The sequence below is a fragment of the Habropoda laboriosa genome, unplaced genomic scaffold (assembly GCF_001263275.1).
Source record: "Habropoda laboriosa isolate 0110345459 unplaced genomic scaffold, ASM126327v1 scaffold269, whole genome shotgun sequence".
NCBI classification, from domain to species: domain Eukaryota; kingdom Metazoa; phylum Arthropoda; class Insecta; order Hymenoptera; family Apidae; genus Habropoda; species Habropoda laboriosa.
The window spans coordinates 525,868-548,702 of record NW_017100417.1 but is presented as its reverse complement, the minus strand read 5'-3'; the positions used below and the strand labels follow the sequence as shown (position 1 = coordinate 548,702).

Genomic DNA, 22,835 nt, shown 5'->3' with positions numbered 1-22,835 from the left:
ATGAGTTCAGAATGGTCAAACTTTTTTTTAAGACATGGAGCTTTACCAATACGAGAGGTATATTAATTTTCTGTTACGTTTAATTTCCTCAGCAGTGTCGCTTGAAAAATTCCCCGTGTTACATTCAGACGATATCTTCCAATTTTTGAATATGTACACTTTAAGTTACTGGTAATTAAATCTCAACGATTCTGTATTACGTACAAAATGGAACTATTTTCTGTGATAATATAATTCGTCAAATTTCATACTCGTCAAGTTTATCCAGTTTCCGTTCCTAAACTTATAGGACGATTGTTCGTACGTTTGGAGTGTTCCTGTTCAAGATCGTTGCAAATGGGTGAAGGAAACGAAGGATTGTTTCACAGATTCCATAATTCAATACACGGAAATCCTCTTTTGCAGCTTTAAATCGGAAAACAAAGTTTTATTCAGCGTTGGATTAATGCTCATGGTCATATGGCTTTTGTATCTGTTTCTGGTTTTAGGAACAACTTCTGACAATTTGTGAGTGATTATTTGTAAAATCGGGAGCTTTTATTAAACGCTAATTATCAAAGTGATTGACATTTACAGGCTGCTTCTTCGAAATTTAACCGTTCTGCGTTCTTTATGAAATCTGTTAAAATTTTTGAAATACAATTCTTCAAAATTTGCCTTTCGTTCAGTGTTCAATTTGCCTATCAATTGCCTAATCAATAGTAATTAATTATTTCTCGTTGCCTTTTATTCAGAGGTTTTTCCATTCGTACTGATAAAAAGTATTCTAATCACTCGTAATTCGTTATTTTTTAAATGTAATCGTTTTATCAATTTACACTACAGTTTTCACGCACGATTCCCGTTTCATGCAGCCAATAATCATTCCATTTGCAAAGAATTCTCTTTACACCACGTTCGATTTTATTCCATTTAAATTTACGCGAGCGAAAAATATTGCTATTCCGTGTCGAGAAATATATATGATTTTAGCAAAAAATAAATTGGAAAGAGAATCTTAAAAAAAAAAAAAAATAGTCGCAAAAGCCGAGTAACGTAACGAATGCAAAATTGAAAAATGGAACATTTCTGGTACAAAAAATAGAAGTTTGAATCAATCAAAGAGCAACATTCGTTATTTTGAAATGTAGCAATTACAGAAATAAGGAACAAAATTCTAATTTGCTTCCTGTATCAATATCGATAAAATTTTGTTACAGAAACAAATTAGCAATGCATTTAATCTGCATATTTTAATAACAACTAATAGATACAAAACATGAATCGTTAACTCAATAAAGAAACATTTCAACTATGTAGCTTAGAACCTGTATGAAATCTATTTATTATTTATTAAAATTTTTTCCAATATTTTTTATAAAAATTTCATTAAAATTATTATTTATTAGCACATCAACGTATCTGCTCACGTAGTTTCCCTTATATTTCATGTTATACGTTATTTATCACTCTCTATATAAATCAGCCAAAAGATAGAACGAAATTGCGAAATGGTAGTTAATAAAAGAGTTACGGCGAGAATGAGGTCTATAAGATTTTCCATAAAAGTTGCGGTGTCGATGGGCAGGTGACGCGTTAACTTTTTCACGGGCACATTGTGTCCAGTAAAAGGTGAATTATAGCTCATCTTGTGCGTACGAATCGGCGTATTCTCGCGCGGAAGCCGATTCAATTTTAATCCAAACGGTCGGAGAAGCTTTATGCCCCGTCATTAAAAAGAAACGGTCCGTCTGTGAAACGCGGTTGCCAGGCACTTGCAGCCTCGATAAAATTCGAATATGTGGCCAATAATGATTCTCGAATAGCGTCACGCACATTATTTAAGTGCAATGTAAGCAGTTACAATCTGTTATCCGTTTCTCGGCGAGGTCTCGATAGGTGTAGCGAAGATAATCCTGAATGTTCGACGAAATGGACCGAAAGCGATGGCCCATTCCGTGTGAAAAGTGTCGAAGAGTCGAGTAATACGAGTTCGGGATAATGTCCGGTAAAAGTGTAGTTGATAGAAAATGTAATTAAAATTTAACAACGCGTGTCGAATAATATAGGGAGGAGTTCGGATAATGTAACTTGTTATTTGTTCAATTTTTACAATTGGTATAGACTTTTTTTTTTTTTAGAGAAACGTTGTTTGAAATGAAATAACATTTTTCAGCTTATCCTGAGAATTTGTATGCGTGTTACATTTTTAACAGGAACAAAAATGTGTTAACAATTACTTTGTATTTATTTTTATGGATTTTGTTACGTGAACATTTTAATGAAATTATCGAACGTATACCAAAGAAAATTAGTTGTGAAATCGGCTATTTCATATGCAACAATTTAATAGTAGACTGAAAAACTCGATATTGTAGAAAACGAGGCTTTAAAGGAACAAATTTTATTCTTTGCTTTCAGTTTGTTTTTATTTGTAAAATCATCAATCTAAACTAATGCGATATACAGGAGAAATGAATGAAAATCAAATAGCGAACAGGATTGATCATAGATCATACCATGATCGTCTCTTTGCTCCGTTTCTTTTCACTCTTTAGAGCCTAAATACTTCTTAGGCTGACTGCATTCACTCTTTAGATTAGGTTAGGTATTTCACTTCTTAGGGCCTAAGTACTTCTTTGATCGTCTGTATTCACACTTCAGATTAGGTTAGGTATTTCACTTCTTAGGCCGACGGTATTCATTCTTCAGATTATGTTAGATTTTCCATTCTTCAGTGCCCAAAGACTTTCTATCCCGTCTGTAACGAATACTTAACCATCGACACCCTACGATAGTAAAACTACCGTCTTTCTACCATACCCTCTCTCTGTGCAGCTTCTGCCCGTCATTGGCGGTGATAGCCAGTGTTTTGCGGCTGTCGGACAGTATAGCCGGGGTGACGATATTGGCATTTGGAAACGGTGCTCCTGACATCTTCACGTCTATCGTATCGGGTAGCGAAGAGGGGATAATAATGTTCACGGAATTAATCGGCGCCGGTGTCTTTGTCACGGCGATTATCGCCGGTTCCGTAGCGATGGTCAAGCCCTTTCGAGTCCCCCTGAAGCCCCTAATGAGGGACGCGTGCTTTTACATTGTCTCTGTCTGCTGGATCAGCTATGTCGTGCGAGACGAGACGGTTTACCTTTGGGAAGCTTTCAGTACGTACCACCCCTTCGGTACTCGAATATCTTGCGCCAGTCTAATCGTATCCTTTATTTCCTTATCTTGTTACAACCTGGCTCGAAGGTTGGATTCAATGTTCCCTCAACTTTCACGGTGGGAACCCTTCGAGTTGGTGGTTCCTCGGTGAATAATGGAACTTTGAGGAATTCTAAGGAGTTCCTTGTAACTTTGCTTGTAATACTGTTAAATCTGTTTGGCAGACGATCTGTTAACTGCGTTAAAAATAAACCTGTTTGATCGTTCTTTCAGTGTGTAACTTTTTTGGAAAATTACAAGTTACGATCACTTTTATATTATGCCTGCAGATCATTTCTTGGTTGCATTGTAAATTTGTCAACATTTTTTATTATTCTTCGTATGTACTGATAAGAAGGAAACTAATTATCAGATTTCTATCTTAACCTGATATAATGATAAAATATTCAAAAAATCTGTATAAAGGTAATGTTAAACGATCAGATGGAATTGGTTGCTTTATACAGATTATAACCAGAAGTTTATAAACACAGCTATAATTTATCATTACCGTGCAAAGAAAGAAGAGAAAGAATTTAAGGGAAAATAATAATACGGTACTTTTCACATTCGATTGAAATTACATGGAAAAAGCGTAAAAGCGATATAATACGAGGACCATCAAATAAGCTACGCTCCATAGAAACGGAAAAGTTTATCTATGGGGAGCCATAAGTATGCGGTTTAATTCTGTAATAACGATAACTCCGGGGCGAATTTAATTAAGCAAAGCCGCGATCTTTCTGCCGTTGGTTTCCTCGCAATCTGACCACCGACGAATTTCTACCGCGTTCTGTGATAAGCCTCTCAAACGTAAAAAAAGGAAGAACCTTGGGAGGGAACCGGAAGAAGACAAAAAACGCGCAAAGAGAAAATTTCGTTAAACTCGTGAGTAAATTGACGGAATGAAATGTGAAAACCACCTGAAAATAAACCAATCGACGCAAATTTCTATCGAATAATCGAAATTTCATTCGGAACACTCGAACTTTCCCAAAAGAAGAAACTAAGCGCAATTTAGTATTCAAATGATAAGCACGCCCGTGTTTTTCTACCATTCCGCTGTAATGAATTTTTTTTAATAATTTCACGCACACCACGCGCTAATGAAACGTCCGGTAAACCGTGTTACCAAAACGAACAAAATTAACAATTAATTATGTTGACTTTTGCGCGCGGCACCAAGCGACGCTTTTTTTTAACGCTGATACATTTTAATTGCAGGTTTTGTCCTCTTCTATATATTGTTCATCAGTGTGGTGGTGATAATGCAGATATTCGAGAGCCGGGAAGAAAGGCTTACAAGTACGTTGAAACATTCTCGCTGATTTCTCCGAACGCGTTGCTTCGCGATAACACGGTCGAAGTTATCCTATGTGAAGAGGGTGAAGCTTTTTAGAAAATTCTCACGTGAAACGACGGTCTCGTATTGAAGCCTGGACAAACCCATTTAAAAGAATAACTTTCCCTATAATTTAAACGCGGAAGCTTTAACGCGACCGCGTAGCGCGGCGTAAGGTTAACTCTTGAAAATGGGAATTTGAAAGGAAGTATAAATTCGCGGGAACGAAAACAGAGCGAAGACACGGTTTAATTAAGGGAACGATATCGTTTGATTACAATTACGCGTTATAACGAGAGGAGGGAAACTTTCGATAAAGTTTCGGAATTAGGTCGACACCGTGAATACGTGCGACGCGACGATGCATTTTTCCGATGAAAATTAACGGGTTGCGTGTATTTTCGTTTGTTAATGTCAATCTTGTTTCTCTTCGTGGACAATACGTGTTACCGTGAAATTTTATTCTCGTTTTATCAGGATTTTTCTCGGTTTTCGCGAATGGTGAGTAAGGAAAGAGTTTTAGTGTCTTTTAAATTTTTTAAATTTGCAATACGAAGACGATCTTTAATTTTTTCAATGAAATGCAATCCAACCATTGTGACACAACGAGCTACGAACAATTTTCTTGTGTCACTTAACGGGGCATCGCGATAAAATATTACTAAACACTAAGTTTTGAAATTGGATATTTTTTTTTTGTTATTTTAAAATTCAAGGCGGATGTTCCTTTCTGTTTCGTTCGAGGATTCTGAAAGTACACATTCAGAATAACATATACAATACTGTACTATTGAAAACGTAAGAGTGTATTCCGATAGTCAGTGACAATGATACGAAATATTCGAACGATTCCTGATCTTGTATGACCTTAAAAGCCATTGTTTCGCATATGGTTGAATTTCTTTTCCTTTCATATGGCATAAAAAAAAATATGTAGCATTCCATTTGGAAAATTAAAGTTCACCTTCGTCTCTCCAAAAATATCGTAAATATAAAAAATTTACGTAAGCTATTACCTTGGCTATAAAAGACAGTCAAACTTTTTCCCCTCTCATTTTCATCGTATATTTACCATTTACGAGAAAAAGAAAAAAACACTGGCTATTAACGGCCGCGAATTTTGTATAGAAGACAAAAGAATTCGTATCTCGCTCGTTTCCTCTGTGCAAACATTTATCCAATTCGCAAATTAATACGAAAGAAACAAGTGTTTTCTGCTCGTCGAATGGGGTAGTTGCAATTTATGAGAAATGGTAGTTTGCGTCGATAGAAGAAACGCGGCATCAAGGACCTTATTTGAACACCGCTCTGTTTGACATTCACGGTGCACAGTGTTTGTTACGTTCGACACTCGGTATGCAACAGAAGCCAAACATTCGAGCTAGTGTACACACACGAAAGTCTCTGGAATTATTTCGAAACGAATCCTTCTGCTTGCTACGAGAAAAAAAAAAATTGCCCGCGCCAGTACGGTTATCGATCCTTTTCCACCAAGGTTTCCTTATGTACTTTCTCGCAGGCAGGATCCCAAGCGCATCGGATCCAGACATCCTGCGTACTTACTTGGCGAACAAGGACACAGCCACCATTCCGAAGATTCCCGTGAGAACTCGTGCTTTCGGCCTGAGAACCAAGTTAGGTACGAATTTGTTGTTCTCGCGATTGATCAAATTCTCTCCTTCCGCTCTGTTCAATTCTGATTTAACAAACCGTTTTTCACGAATTTTTCGGTTGTTTCTTCAGGAGTGTTGCATCGTCGAATTAAAAATGTTGGATTGCTTAGAAATTTAGGTGAAATATTTAGGTTAAATTTAACTGGAATTGAAGGGTTAAATTTGGGTTAAATATTTAATATAAATTAACCTAGGTTCAAAATTTAACCTAAATTAAAAATTAGGTTAGAAAGTTAAATTTAGGAAGAATTCAGGTCGTCTTCTCTTTCTTTGAAATATTCTTTATTATTGCTTTACACGAGTTTCACATGAATTTTTACACTTGTGGTATGTTTATAGTAAGTACAACACAGTATTTGGGGATTTGGGACGATTCTGATGAGTGTTATCTATTTCTTGTCCATCTATCGTCCTCGGTCCAGTGACAAAGACGTAGATGGATGGTTCAAATCATCGTATCTCCGCTTCTAATTGAGACAGCGATGAAAGTCAAAGGGTGTTTTGCTCGTTAGTCGAAGACGAATCCAACGAACTCTTCAAGTTGTTTGTAAGTTGAACGAAGTGGATATTAAGTCGAACTACATTTTCTGCAGTAGAGAAAATGTGGACGATGAGTTTTTCATGGCAACGCTTCGCTGCACAAAATATAGCTCGACTTTTATTCATTCCTGTTCGCTTTGAGGATAGTTTGAATTTGTTTTCATGTAACGAATAAAATACCTTTTGGCTTTTGTCGATATCTTAATTAGAAACGGAGGTACGTCGGTTTGAATTTTTCCTAAATTTCGCTGCGAATTTTCCGAACCCAATACAACAAATCTGATATTCCTTTTGTATTTGTGTTTAAAATTATTCTTCCACTTAAAATTGTTCAGAGATTTGGTTAATTATTTATATTTGTTTTCCTTGTTTGCCACTTCTCTAATATAAAATTATTAATCTTCTATAATGTCATTTCAAACTTTCTTCTTGAGATTTGTTATACTGTATAATAATGTTTAAATCGAATAGATTTGTTTAAATAAGTATTTTCTAATATCTGCGTGAAATATTATAGTTTTCGAATAACTAATGTAATTACAGTGACAATATATTTACCCTTTTTCTCCCTAATAAAAAATATGGGAATAATTTCGGAGGAAACGTTATTTGTTTTTGAGAAGAACGTAAAAAATGTAAAAACTTGAACGTTACAATTCCTAAAAGAAAAAAGGCGCGCTCAATTTCTGAACTTCTCCCCTTAGGGGCCAGACACCAATACGCCATTTCTCACAGAAAAGGTCCCACTGGATCGTAAAACATCAAATAAAGATTTTGTTACTATTTTTAATAGCTTCTGTGGAAAGTTTTAAACAGCTATATTTTATAAATTTCACTCTAAGTTTTATTCCAACATGTCTTCTTATTTATTCAATTATCTGTTCTTTTTAATACTGTTATGTTCCAGTATCGAGCTCCATATTTCTGTGTCTCGCCTAAAATATCGACACTATTTTATTAGATCTACGCAAAAGTTCCCGTCGCATTTTTTTGTAAAATGTATATTTAGTTTTTCTTATATTGATAATTAGTCGTTATAAGAATACTAAAAATGTAATATTAATATTACACTCATAGTATTCAATAAACTGCAGTATTGTCATAAATACCAATTGTGAAAATTTAAATAATAAAAGAAACTAATACTTCCATCGATTTACAAGCGATAGAAACTTTTGCATAGCCTTTGTAGGAATCTTAAGCTTAGCAAAAAGGCGGAGCGGTCGAGGATATATAAAACTACGGTTAAAGGAGAGGGTGTGTATCGTACTATGTTTCGGCTGTGACTGACTGCAGGCATAGTTTTCGCCGGCGATGGGTATTTTCCCATTTTTATGACCCGCCGTCTGGTCTATGTCTCAAGTGCCTTCACGCAGTCCCGTATCGCACTCAACGCTTAAACAAACTCTCGATTTACAATACCGAGAGATCGGCTCTCAGTACGACAGCCTTAGTAAAATATATCCACAGAATTTATAAATTTTTGAAAAATACTCACATCTTTCACATTCTTCGAAGCGTGTACCAAGGAAAATTTCTATTTCGTACAAATCTTTGTGGTGTAAATATATTTTTCTTGTATCAGACGTCGCGATAGCAACAGAGCTGGAAAGAGAGAGAAAACGGGCGAAATTGTCATGGGCAGAGGGGTCTGAGGAAGAAGAGGAAGAGTACGATAGGCCAAAGGGTCTATTCAACGAATTTCTCTACGATATTAACCCAATAGATAAGGAGGATTGGCTAGAGGCGAATCGAATGTTCAAGTTCATTTTAATCGTACGTGCGCCCGTCATGTTTCTACTTCAATTATTTATCCCACTTGTGAATACGACTGCCGCAAAGAGAGGCTGGTCCAAACTGCTAAATTGCTTCCAGCTGTGTGTGACGCCGACGATGGCGTTGTTTCTATTAAACGGTTAGTCGTATTAATTGTCGCGACTTCTACGTCTGCCATTATAAATCGTCCCCTCTAATAAAAGCTCGAGCTTTCCCAGAAATATTTTCCATCACGGTGATATATACGCGTGGAACTTTTCGGAATTGAGACAAACTGCCGCAGATTTTTTCCCCAGCGAATCAATATTTAATCGATCGAAATTAAACTTCCATTTGTTGCCGAATCGAATTAACGCTTTTTCATCAGTTTTTTGTAACAGAAACAGTTTCCAATTTCTGTCGATTTATCGCGTCGTATTGTTTACACTCCCGTTCATAATTATTAGTACATTTGTGGAATGCGAGGGAAATTTAAATAGTTGTTACGAAATTATTAAAATCGTGGAAAATATTATTTAGTCTGGAATTTCGTTGTACGACGAGTACACACGATTAAATTATGCAGTTTCATTTAAGCGCTGTCATAGAAATAAGGTCCTAATGATGTGCAGAGTCGTTTGAATTTGTAACATTTAAAAAGAGAAAAAGTAACTTCAGGTTTTCACGGCGTTTTCTAGTATAGAAGGGTTTTTGAAAAAATTCAGTTCGGTGGTATGAAAGTAGAGGCTTCGCTCTTTAAAACGAGCCCAGGTAGAATATTGTACGATTTTTTTTCACCAAGTTACAGTAGTTCCAATGTCAACAATTTTTGGCTCAAAATTTAACGATCCAACCTTGGCGGCGAAATGTCAGTTAAATCATATTTTACTTTTTATACAAATACACTAGGTGTCCTAATATTTATGAACGACAGTGAAAATGATTTAGTCTGATTTTCTATAGTTTTATTTATCTATTATGCCTTATCATATTCTACATTTGAGTAGATTTTATTTCAAAAATTTGTATTACTTCCATCACTCGAAGTATACAGGGTGTTTCGTACAAAAGCAGGCCACCTAAGTGTCTTCTCTATCTGTGATAATACCAGAAATATTTCGTAAGTAATGTAAATGGTTTCAAGGGACAAATCAGACGGAAGAAAATTTTTTTTTATAAATATCACTTTTTTTCATCAAATGAATTTTTCTTCCATCTCGTTCACTCTTCGAAACCGTTTGAATGATTTAAGAAACATTTCTCCTATTATCGCAGATGGCCCGTTTCACGCGAAACACCCTGTATACCTGTTAAGTGCCATGCAGCAAAAAGTTTTCTAGGTTCCGTTAGTAGTACAAAGTATAATACTTCGGTCAGTCGTCGTGAATGCCGTCTCATTTGCACCGTCGTTTCGCAGTTTGGAGAGCACATTTTGGCCCGGTTTCAGTGGTGCCGATATTCCTACTGGTTGGTACTGTAATTGGTGTAATTGTATTTCTAATGACCCACGTGGATCGCATACCGAAGTTTCATAACGTGAGTAGTTTTTCTACCTTTTTGCCGTTCGCTCTTCAGCTTTCGCACTCGCCGCGCTCTTACACAGTCGCTTGCTCATAACGACCGGCGACAAATTAATTGCAGGTTTTTGCATTTCTCGGATTCTTGGCTGCCATGCTGACGGTCTATTTGGTTGCCGGGGAGGTGATGGCAGTCCTCCAATGTGTAGGATACGCTTTCAGTATATCGGACGCCATGCTTGGTGTTACGTTCCTCGCTTGGGGTAACAGCATAGGTGGTAAATAGAGCAATGTTACTGCACGATGTAATTTCTACCACTTTCTCAACCTTTCTTTCTGTGCAATATTCGCAGTTAACGGTGGAGATGCAATTACTTAACAAATTGTCGAGGAACATTCGTGCGATAACAAGTTTAACAGTACAGTACTTCAGCCACTTTTCATAGTATTTTTGTATATAGACTTTATTATAATTTTTATGTCTGTAAAATTTCTATTTCAATTTTACCCTCGTCGTTAGTACAAGCGTATTGAAGTACAATTATATTTCGAATAATCTACAAAAGTGATTCGTATAAAAATTATTTGAAACGTAATATTGAATACGAATTCTTTTACTCGTGGTATCGTTACTTGCAATAATGAAAATATAGTCTTTAAAAAATAGAATATCCTTTCAAACATACGGAAACCAACGTTTATTAATATTACATGTCACACGATTTCAATTTATAATAATTTCTCCCTATCACACTCTCACTTTTCTACTTTTCTCTTAATGTCTCGCGTTAAATATAAATTTCAAATGCAGGCGTTACAATGCCCCAGTATAATTCTTAACACTAGAACAGCCAAAGTTAAATGCAGCATATTTTTCCCCTTCTGGCTTATTTAGGTAGAATCTCGAAACTAGAAAGCTTAATGGAAAATAAATGTATTCAAAGTAAGAAATGTGAAATCCGTCATTTGGACGGGTTCGGTTGTTCCAGTGTTAAGTAACTGGCGTTCGGTAGGTGTTAACGTAGCCAACATTTCACATTACTATTAACTCTTCGCTGATATCAACCGAAATCCCTTTATAGATCTGATATCTAACGTCGCCATAGCCAAACAGGGATTTCCACGGATGGGATATGCAGCTTGCTTTGGCGGACCGATGTTCAATACACTCTTGGGATTAGGGCTAACTTATGGAATAGCTGCTAGTAAACAACCTCAGAAACGCACCGCTATGAGAATGAGTGATATGGCGCCCGGTTGCTTAGCTTTCCTTCTCTGTTCGTTAATAACAACCATTATTTACCTAAATATAACTGGCGCGGTGGCTCGGAAATCGTACGGCTACCTCTTGTGCTGTATATACTTCTCGTTCATCCTCCTCCAGTTCCTCAGTGAATTCAAAGTGATACATCCACTTGGCACCGATCATCGGCCGTAGGATTACGATTGAACGAGACTGTTAACGCGAACGCTTGAATTGTATTTCCTCGATAATTGCGCGATTAATATGTAAGAGGGGAATGTTTGTACGACGGAAAGTGTACTGCTTTGAACAGAAAGGGATATTTATTTCACAAGAAGGATGAGTTGGCATTTCTCTTTGTTCCACAGAGGATAGGTTTTCTGTTTTAATGGAAAAGATGTAGAACAGTCCTTGCGTTCTTCTTGTTTTATTCTCGTTGTGCAAACAGTCTTTAATTAGGAGCTCCTGTTTGTATGTGTGCAATGAATTTGTTCACAGACATACTTTCTTTTGCGCGGTATTGTAGAATATTTGTAACACTTGCGTTCGAAATGTTGGAATCCATTTGTTACGTGATTATCGCGACGACAACGGTGCATAATCTTGGAGAACATTCGGAACAGTCAGTTTGAATATTAATTTCAAGCATGAGCAAACTTTATCGTCGTACTCTGAGTACGTAATGGGTAATTCAGAATTATGCACGGTAGAATTTGTTAGCGTGTTGTAATCTACAATGAAGCAGAATTCCTTTCCTGTTCCTCTACGTTATATACCGGGTGTCCAAAATTGTTTTCGATAAAACTTCGCCAGTGTGTTCTGTAGGCATAGGTAAGAAAAAACTGTCGTATAAACATAGGTCGTTTGAGGCTTCGTTTAAAAGTTATAGCATTGATCGTGTTTCGTATTTCGTATTTTTGCTATAACTCTTTCGCGAAGCTTCAAACGACCTATGTTTATACAACATTTTTCTCTTATCTATACTCATAGATCATTCTAACAAAGTTTGCTCCGAAAAAACTGGGACACCCGGTACGTACAGTATTATCCTAAAATACAACTGCGCGTAGAATATTCCTATCTTCGTTGAACAAACGAATTGCACAAAACGCGCGTTATAGCAAGACGTTTAATAGCAGAATATTCTGAAAGGCGAAACGTATGGAAACATATTGTAATCTCAGGTTAACAAAGGGTATCGTTACAATTTTCGGTTAACAATTCAACGCTGTTTAACGTAAAGCGAATAATACGGGAAAACTTTGTTTACATATAAAACTGAGCTTGTCCGTGGAAAAAAAAAGATATTCACTTAACGGGGAGGGTCGAAATAAGAGCGGACGAAGATCGCTTTGAAGTACGAAGCGGTATAAATTTTTCACGCATAAAAGAGCCGGTAATAAGTGATATCACCGTCGGATCCGTCTTATAAATTATTTAAAAAAAGGACGACGAAGGAGCGGGGGAAAGGAGGATGGCAAGAAATACGGGGATACGTAGGAAAAGGCAACCGGGGCCGTCGTGTTTCCCTCTAAACGACGCCTGCAAATGAGTCAACATCGTAACGACATGGACGAGGATACATTTTTAATGGACCAGAGGGGCTACTATATAAGCATTCAAGGAGGATGTACATTATTCGAACGTATGAAGCAACAGTCGGTCAACGCTGTGTTCTTCTTTCGACATTTCCCCGGAGATCGAGGCGGAGGTGTTGCGTTTTCCAACCGAACCGACGTTACGGGGACCGTGGCGGAGCGTGAACAGGGAAACTGCGACCGTGTTAATACGGTCCCCGCGCTGTGCACGACGGGACGTTACTTTTACATTTTCTATGCTGGTATAATTTCAGGCGAATCAACCGTGTTGCGAACATCTAATTGAATGCACGAACAGGCGCGCGACGTGTGTGCATGTGTGATTTGGAGGCGAATAAAAGATTCGACGCGAGGGCGATACGTTCAGTTTTCTTCACTTCGGGGGAAATGAATTTCTCCGGATGTGATATCAATGGAAATGAACATGAGTTTAAGTTTAACGTGTCGACGATGAGTTGACTGAATTTTATTTATTCGGTAAAAGTACCTACTGTTCTTCAGGATGTGTTGTTTAATAGGAACTTACGGTTAGATGTACACTACTGGACAAAATTTTGGGATCACCGTGTATTACAAATTACACGAAGTTTCCAAAACGAGTTGACGATCGTGAGGATTTTTTAATGAATTTTTTATTGCTCTAATCAACCGAATGGAAACTTTTTGTCTGTAGTGACTTAAAAAAAAAAGGGAGTTTAAGACTTTCAGAGATTTATCGTTCTTTCTGAGAGGAGTAAAAAATTCTTGCGATATAAAATCCACTTTTGTATTTACGAGCACTCGGTATCATGAGTTTCACCGCAGCAAGTTGATTCTAAATAAAAGAATCAGTTTGAAAGTAAGTAATGTAGCGGCCTTACGAAACAGAAGGAATATTTGAAAATGTACGTCGATCTACGATAATCCACAGTTGTCAGTCTTGCATTCAAATGGAAAGCAAACTTTTATGCTCCACATCGACAAGATTGATTTTAGGACTTACGTCGAGTAAACATTCTTTACTTTTCTCGGTGAGCTCTGTAAGCACCTAAAGTCTTAGACTCTGTTTTTCATTCTGCTTCTTGTATAGAGAATGATTTGTCTAGATAATTGAGAGAGACAAATTGAATATTGTGTAGATGCTCCATTTTGTAACATTTTGACTTTTTAAAAATTGGAGAAGACAGCCGAAAGTTGACATTTATATCCTAATTGTTAAAATTTCTACTTATCGTCCACTATAATTGTACTAAAATTTAAGGCATGCAGGAAACAATATAATACTATAGGAGATATTTAATTAATAACTTTTTGGAAGAAGTATTCCTTTTGAAAATATGATACGTACATTATTTCGATATAATTGAAATAAAATTCAATGCATATAAAAAACAATATAATGCTATATGAAACATTGATTAGCAACTTTTTTCGAAAGAACCATTCCTTTCGAAAATATCCTTCATAAGCGTATTTGTTTTAATCTGTCGTGTGATCGTGTAGGTATAAGGGAAACGAGATAAAAACTCGAATGTAGATATTGATTTTTTAACTTTTACCCAATGTCTACATTCAGCACGGGCTCGTGCGTTGTGTGCTGTGTTTGTATAGGATTATGATGGATTGGGTCACGAAACGTCACGTTGTATCGTATCAGATAGTCAAGGACCGTGTCAGCTTCTTGTTGTTATTCACTTGCTAACAAGTGCCATACGTACGTTCGAATTTTAGTTGAAAATCACGCTTCTGTCGACTACTGTGCTCGTTGTAAACATACGAAATAGTTTCCAAATATTTAGACGCAGGATTTAAAGGTAATCCTGAGCAACACACGCAAACACAAGAGAATAGATTGCAAAGGTAAACAAAGAAAAAGAAGAAGACGATATATGTACATTGGTATTTTTGTATTTGCACGTTTCATGGAAAAATAGTGAAATCTGAGGTGAACTATAGGCCAAATTTTGTAATTTAGATTATTTCCAACAAACCCTTAAATTTGATAAAAAAAAAAAACAACGTAAGCGCCTTCTAAGTCCACAACTTTTTCCTACTTTTTTTTCGCGGTAAGACAGTTATGTCATCGCTATAAAATTTCCTTGAATTTTCATTAGAATATTTTTCATGTATTCCCAATTCCCAAAAATTGCCAAAAATTGGAATATTTCGGCACGATTTTAGGGGATGGCCTAAGTTTGCAGAGAAATCGGCAATCAGTCTCTTTATTTATTATTTAAACAACGAATTGCAAATTACAATTTAGATGTCCTATTTAACGTTCTACTACGCTGCAGACAAATAGAAATATGCGTATGTAGCTTGTACAATAAATGACGGTAATGTGAAAACTTGGCAAAGATTGGTCGTTAAAACAGAAAATTGAAGATTAACGTATTTCACGTTTGATTAATTAAAAATAAAGCAGCAACGACGCGCTTTTTCGCTTTTTCTTCTACAAAATTGTTCAGCTTCGTTAAAGTGAAATGAAACGGTGTGCTGTGATGTGTGTGTGCGTCGCTGCGAATAATTTTATGTCGTTGGTACTTTACTCTATTCTCGTTGAGTTGTCAATTGGAAATTACTGTTAATTACAAACCGGAAACTGTCGTTTTATTAATTTTTTTTTCGTACGGTTTCCCCGATAGTACAATATAATACACTATATATCCACATTTGTAGGAAATTACACGAGCTTAAGAAGAAAAGACGAAATTAATCTAAAGTCTTTCTAATATAGTTGTGCGACCAATAGTCATACGCGCCCGTAAAATTGATTCAACAGGATCTCATTTATCACTATCCGCTGCAGCGGACCGTTTTTATAGACCCATTAAGTGGGATCTCCTTTTCCCACGTAGATACGAGACTTAATGCGAGATAGCTAATGTAAAGATCGGCGCTGGCATTAGCGTCTAATCTCTGGCCGTCTTATCTAGCTCCAGTGGATTTTCGTCGGAGTGGGGAAGGAGAAACTAGGAAAAAGAGAGGAAAACGGCCGACCCAAATGGTGGGCAATTTGTAAACGCGCAAGTTAACGAGCCCATTCACCGATACGGCTATTCGTCTTTCCGGTAATACAATCAGCAGCAGGTTTTCGCGCGCACTTTTGCATTCATTTCTGCTGGTGCAAGCACACGGAACGCTTCTCTCCTCCGCTAATTATCTATAAAATTTACCGACACGTCTTCCTATTCGAGTCAGTGTCAGACAAGCCTGCCGGCAGATAATTAACCAGATTCCGCGGACGGACGACGTCATTATAGGGTAGCTTGGAGCGGGCTTGTATTGTTCCGTCGTTAACCCTTTCATTTCCATCTGCGCCCAGAAATTTCGACGTCTCGAACTACTCGTACGAGCTGCATCTTGAATGCTAGTTGCCAATTACGGGGTATGAGATGTGTGTGTGTGTGTAAATGTTGTACGATTAACCAAAGGAATTCGGTGCTTTTACGTTACGATATTGTTCGTGATACAACGGTATCGTTGCTTCGTCGTTATTTGATAAAGTTATTGTGGATCTTCTGGGTGCTTCTGTGACGTAATGAAGGATGTTTAATGCAGGACGTATTATAATTTCAGTTGTTTTATTTTTTTTTTAATTGCATAAGTCCAGTTTTTATTATATATTGAGATATTTATAGGATTGCGTTTGAATTAATTAAAGGGTATTGGCAAACGTTAATAATTTTATGGAGTATTTCTAAAAATTGTAAATGTGGTGCATTTTATTGTGCGATAATAATTATTGGTATTGTTAAAGAAACAGAAGGCTCTTTTTAACTACAAATGGACTTACATACCTCTTTCAAAAATAGCATTTATGCAACATTTGAACTGTTTTTCCTTTAAAGTGGTATAAGTTCAATTTTGAAAAGGATGAGTTAAGGCTAGTTTAACTTCTTGAGCTTTAACTGCTGAACTTCTTTTGACGAGTTCACGAGGATGTTGTAGTGTGCCGACTTTGTTGTTATAAATATGAAAAGAAGACACGTTTGGCTGAAACTAACCTTAACTGATTTTTCTCAAAACTGCAGTTGTACTATTTTGAAAGAGAAACGGCTCATTTTATAATTATCACAGTGCTTTAGTTTCATTTGCTTGTGCTTTTCTTTTCACAGCTTGACAAATTGCTGGAGTATCCTTCGGGTATTTATCTATATTCGAAGAATTAAAGGTATACTAATAGTTTATATTTTTAATTTAGAATTTAGACTGAAGAAGATTTAAGTGAATGTTTAATTTGAAGAATCCTACTTTGAAAAATCGTATTTGACACTTTCTAACGTAATACAGGGTGTTCCCTTTAACTCGAAATCGTGGAATATCTGACGAGGGATTGAAGTTATGGAAAAAATGTTCTTAAAAAAATTGTTCGATATATGGGAAGACATTAGGTGGTATAAATAATTTTTCCCTATGCGTAGTAGTGGGGCAGATATCAAATTTAAGTTAATTCTTTTAAATTTCATATTTTCCTATTCTTAACCCCTACACCTTACGATTTTTTCATCGCTATTGTATATGAGCTTTCTCTATTCACTGTTAAATAGATATTCGCTATATTCGGCGTTAAGTGAAATAAAAGTCGAAATATTATTTAATAATTGTCAGTCTTAAATTGAAGCTGGAGCAAAAATACAAATTTCATAGAAATACAATTCTTCTTTTGTTAATCTGCATCAGGAATGTGACTCTTTGTTATAAGGCAAGGATTTAATATTACAGTGATAGACTTTCTATTTTGGGCAATCAGGAATTACACAGATCACTGATACAATCACATTGCAGATATTATAATACAAACAACAGGAGCGTTATTTTTTAGTATATAATAATTTTTGGCTTACATCAATGAGCCTAGTATACCTCGAAAAAAAAAAAAAGACGAATCCACCAATGGTGCATATAACATTTGTCACTTGTAATAACATTTCAAACACGCTGACAAAATTTGTCCTTTCGTTCACGAGACATTTTCTGCAACATTATTCGTAACTCCAATTAAACGATTCATTCGCTTGTACGTATTCGCTTGTACGAAAAGTCACATGTACGTTACCTCTCCATTTTAGCACATCTCCATTCTACGTCATTCAAAATTCATCCTAACTTCCCTTTGCCCTATACCACGTTAAAGAGAAATTCTTTATCTAAAGCAGGCTCGCGAAGTTGCTCTATGTGAAGTGGTCAGACAAACGGGAGCATGGGAGCGATATTGGAGGAGTAGACTACTTGAGCAACGATCCTGTGGTGGGGCACACTGTATGAATGTAGTAGCGATCGCACCACCTAACCAGCGGGAACTATGCTTCGAAGATATTTAACTTATTATTTAAGATAAATATGTGAATTTTCAGTGTTGAAGAACGAAGTAAAGTACGGACTTTCAGCAGACAGTGGAGGAGGAAGAATTTAGCAGTAGTGAAAGTAAACGGAGGACAACTCGCAGGAATATACACTGCCGGCCAAAAGTTTGGAATCACCTCCCACTTTTCATCGATATTAAATCTGCTGCTAATTTTTTAGAGATTTGAAGTTTATCGCAATTCCACATTTATCAATTTATCTTATATCGATTGATTCGAACGATAAAAAATTCTCAAAGTCGCTGACTTTTTGCCGGAAATTTTTGTGTAAATTGCAATGCTCGGTGATTCCATAGAGGGTGTATTGTATTAATCAAACCGTGCAATTATCTTCTGAACTATTGGTTATTACAAATATATTTCGTATAACACTTATTCAAGGGAGTACGCGTTAAATTAAGGACAAAATTCATTGGAATTTTCTCTATTTTACGATTATTCCAAATAATAGTCAGAGGGGCTTGAAAACATTGTCAGTGGCTTTATACTTTAAATCAAATGGCACTTCAACGGGAGGACCGTCAGAAATCATGCAGTTTTCCACTGGGAGAGATTCATCTGGGGGTTCGAAGAAAGACCAGAGGGAGGATTATTCTGCTGCGGCTACCGTCGGTGTTCAAAGCGGGAGGATCAAGAGCATCGTCAGAAATGAAGTATAACAGGTTAGTTGATATTTAAGATATAAATTGTTTGAATTTTGTGTTGTTGATAATAGTTATTGTAAATCAGTAATTGCATGCAGTGAGCAGTTTAGAATTGATACGTACGATAAATTTTTAATTGCTTTAACGTTACTAATAACGTAGAGAGTAAATAAAACTTTCTGCTGTATTTTCAAGTACTTTAATTCTCGAATAATTAGTGTTTCTTGTTAAATAACAATTTAGATGATTGTTTACAAGTAGTGGAAGTCTTAAATAACAATATTGTATGCTTTAACTTAATACATCAGCCTCGGATGTTAATTTAGCATTGAATTAACCATTGTATTCGGTATATCAGTGAGAAATTGTTTATAACTTCTATTAACAATTAGAAAAATTAATGTTCTTTGCGTATGAATTACAGATGGACCTTCCAGGACACCCTAGAAATCAAGGAAAGGACTGAACATCAGGAAAACTAAAGAAATGCAATTATTTGTTAATAAATCGATTATTTATTGTTAAATTATTGTTTAAAATGTATATTACAAAAGGTTACAATATACCAGTATTGTTTTACAGCATTTTACAGTCTATTTACTTCTCCTTTGCGTACCAAATTCACTTCCTTTTGCAAAAAACCCTATTGTTTAAACAATATTCCATTGCAAAATTGAATAAACTAATGCCAGAAACCACCAGGAATGCGTAATCATCGAAAAAATCGAAAAAATCCCGAAATTCTAGCGAAAACTACGAAAATTAGAGAAAGATTTCGAAAATCGCGCGAATATACTCGTTCGGTGCGAGAGTCCTCGAGAATTCCTGGAATTATCGTCATTTCTCGGAAATGACGAAATTTCCGAGAATCGAGTCACTTCCAGGAAGCGACCTCCTATCGTATCATGTTCGCCTATTAGAAAGTCGATTTTCGGCCGAAGGGTCTTCGAAAATTTCAGCTCTCGAGAATTCCTGGAATTTTCGTCATTTCTCGGAAATGACGAAATTTCCGAGAATCGAGTCACTTCCAGGAAGCGACCTCCTATCGTATCATGTTCGCCTATTAGAAAGTCGATTTTCGGCCGAAGGGTCTTCGAAAATTTCAGCTCTCGAGAATTCCTGGAATTTTCGTCATTTCTCGGAAATGACGAAATTTCCGAGAATCGAGTCACTTCCAGGAAGCGACCTCCTATCGTATCATGTTCGCCTATTAGAAAGTCGATTTTCGGCCGAAGGGTCTTCGAAAATTTCAGCTCTCGAGAATTCCTGGAATTTTCGTCATTTCTCGGAAATGACGAAATTTCCGAGAATCGAGTCACTTCCAGGAAGCGACCTCCTATCGTATCATGTTCGCCTATTAGAAAGTCGATTTTCGGCCGAAGGGTCTTCGAAAATTTCAGCTCTCGAGAATTCCTGGAATTTTCGTCATTTCTCGGAAATGACGAAATTTCCGAGAATCGAGTCACTTCCAGGAAGCGACCTCCTATCGTATCATGTTCGCCTATTAGAAAGTCGATTTTCGGCCGAAGGGTCTTCGAAAATTTCAGCTCTCGAGAATTCCTGGAATTTTCGTCATTTCTCGGAAATGACGAAATTTCCGAGAATCGAGTCACTTCCAGGAAGCGACCTCCTATCGTATCATGTTCGCCTATTAGAAAGTCGATTTTCGGCCGAAGGGTCTTCGAAAATTTCAGCTCTCGAGAATTCCTGGAATTTTCGTCATTTCTCGGAAATGACGAAATTTCCGAGAATCGAGTCACTTCCAGGAAGCGACCTCCTATCGTATCATGTTCGCCTATTAGAAAGTCGATTTTCGGCCGAAGGGTCTTCGAAAATTTCAGCTCTCGAGAATTCCTGGAATTTTCGTCATTTCTCGGAAATGACGAAATTTCCGAGAATCGAGTCACTTCCAGGAAGCGACCTCCTATCACATCATGTTCGCCTATTAGAATGTCGATTTTCGGCCAAAAATTTTCGAAAATCGGAAATCCTGACTTTGTATTAGGCGAATATGATGTGACAGGAGGTCGCTTCTTGGAATCGCCTCGATTCTCGGAAATTTCGTCATTTCCGAGAAATGACGAAAATTCCAGGAATTCTCGAGGACTCTAGCACCGAACGAGTATATTCGCGCGATTTTCGAAATCTTTCTCTAATTTTCGTAGTTTTCGCTAGAATTTCGGGATTTTTTCGATTTTTTCGATGGAAACGCATTCCTGGTGGTTTCTGCCATTAATTTATCGACTTTTGCAACGGAAAATTGTTTAAACAATGGATTTATTGCAAAAACAAATGGATTTGGAGTGTAAGGGAGCAGTAAATAGAGTGTAAAATGCTGTAAAGCAATACTGGTATATTGTAACCTTTTGTAATATTCATTTTAAACAATAATTTTACAATAAATAAATGATTTATTCATAAATAATTGCATTTCTTCGTGTTTCCTGATGTTTAAGTCCTTTCCTTGTATTTTATGGTGTCCTGGAATGTCCATCTGTAATTCATACGCAAGGAACAGTAATTTTTCTAATTGTTAATAAAAATTATTAACAATTTCCCACCCTTTTATCGAATGCAACGGTTAATTCATTGCAAAATTAATATATGAAGCTGTTTTATTAAGTTAAAGTGTACGATAATTTTGTTGAAGACTTACAATAATCATAAACAATCATCTAAATTGTTATTTAACAGGAAACGCTACTTATTCTATAATCAAAGTATTTAAAAATGAAGCAGAAACTTTATTTCACTACCTACATTACAAGTAACGTCGAAACAATAAAAAATTTATTAGAAATACAAATGTTAAACTGCTTACAACATGCAATTATGTTCTAATTAACAATAACTATTCTTAAAAGGGAATAATTCGAAGAATTTCGATTTTAAAATTCAACTAACCTGATAATACTTCATTTCTGACGATGCTCTCGACAATACTCCCCATCCTCTCGCTTGTAACGCTGGCGGCAGACTGACAAGAGCAGGATCCCTCTGGACCTTCTTGGAACCCCTAAATGAAACCCTTCCAATGGAAAACTGCGTTGTTTCTAATGTTCCTCCAGTTGAAATACCATTCGATTTAAAGATGATTCTTCAATTATAGTACTTGAAAGTAAAATAGAAACTTTAATAAATCCATAAATTAATAAATTATGCTGCTCTAGTACATTCTCGACGCTAGTTTCTACCAATTTTCCAAGTTTTCCTGTCGAATTTCTTGATTTATCTAGACTTAGAGAATGTTGGCGTACGAAAGAAGTGATTAACTCGCACTACCTGTCGATTCCAAAAATTTTCTATTTCCCGAAACCAATAAGTAGTGTTAGTCAATCACGTCTCAGGCACGAGAGAAATTTTCTGAATCAACTAGTAGTACAAGTCAATCACTACTCAGATATCTAAAAATTCTCTACGTTCGAAAAAACTCCGATAATCAAACGCAAAGCTTCGACAATTGCAAGAAATTAGCGTCGAGAATATAGACTATTTATATCTCGTATCATCTTACGAACGTACCAAATCATACCCACGAGCCTGCATTCCCACCACAACCGTTGTTTTCCACTCCTTTTACGACTGTCGACGTCATTTGCACCGGTTGTTGCTCCTAGCTCTGCTCCGAGCAAAAAAGGGCGCTCTTGCCTGAGCGGCCTTAATCTAAAGTCTGCTTTGCATATCGTTACGCGTCATTCTTAAAAACAACAATGTTCGTAGTGCCGTAAGAATATAACGTACATATCTACACGGTGTCCCAGATTATTCCAAACAAGCTTTATCAGTGCGTTCTACAGGTACAAGTAAGGAAAGATTGTGACGAAAACACAGGTAGTTCACTGCTATTGGCGCCTTGAAAATTTGCTCGCACCACATTGTTGGAGCCTTTTGGTGCACTTCCACCTTAGTTTAATACTTCATTTTATCCACCTTAATTTAATAAACCGAATTTTAAAGAGATACGGCCAAGACAATAAATTTTGCAGCCTTGGTTA

General features: G+C 36.5%; 1 protein-coding gene across 1 annotated transcript; it reads left to right on the top strand.

Moving 5' to 3' along the window:
* On the top strand, window positions 1-11,448 carry LOC108575494 (sodium/potassium/calcium exchanger 6, mitochondrial-like). The gene is made up of 9 exons (XM_017938312.1): window positions 1-57; window positions 290-507; window positions 2,818-3,143; window positions 4,408-4,488; window positions 6,045-6,164; window positions 8,324-8,653; window positions 9,911-10,029; window positions 10,135-10,288; window positions 11,093-11,448. Exons 1-9 carry the CDS (start codon window positions 1-3, stop codon window positions 11,446-11,448), a joined length of 1,761 nt encoding a protein of 586 aa, XP_017793801.1.
* Window positions 11,449-22,835: the final 11,387 nt, after the last annotated feature.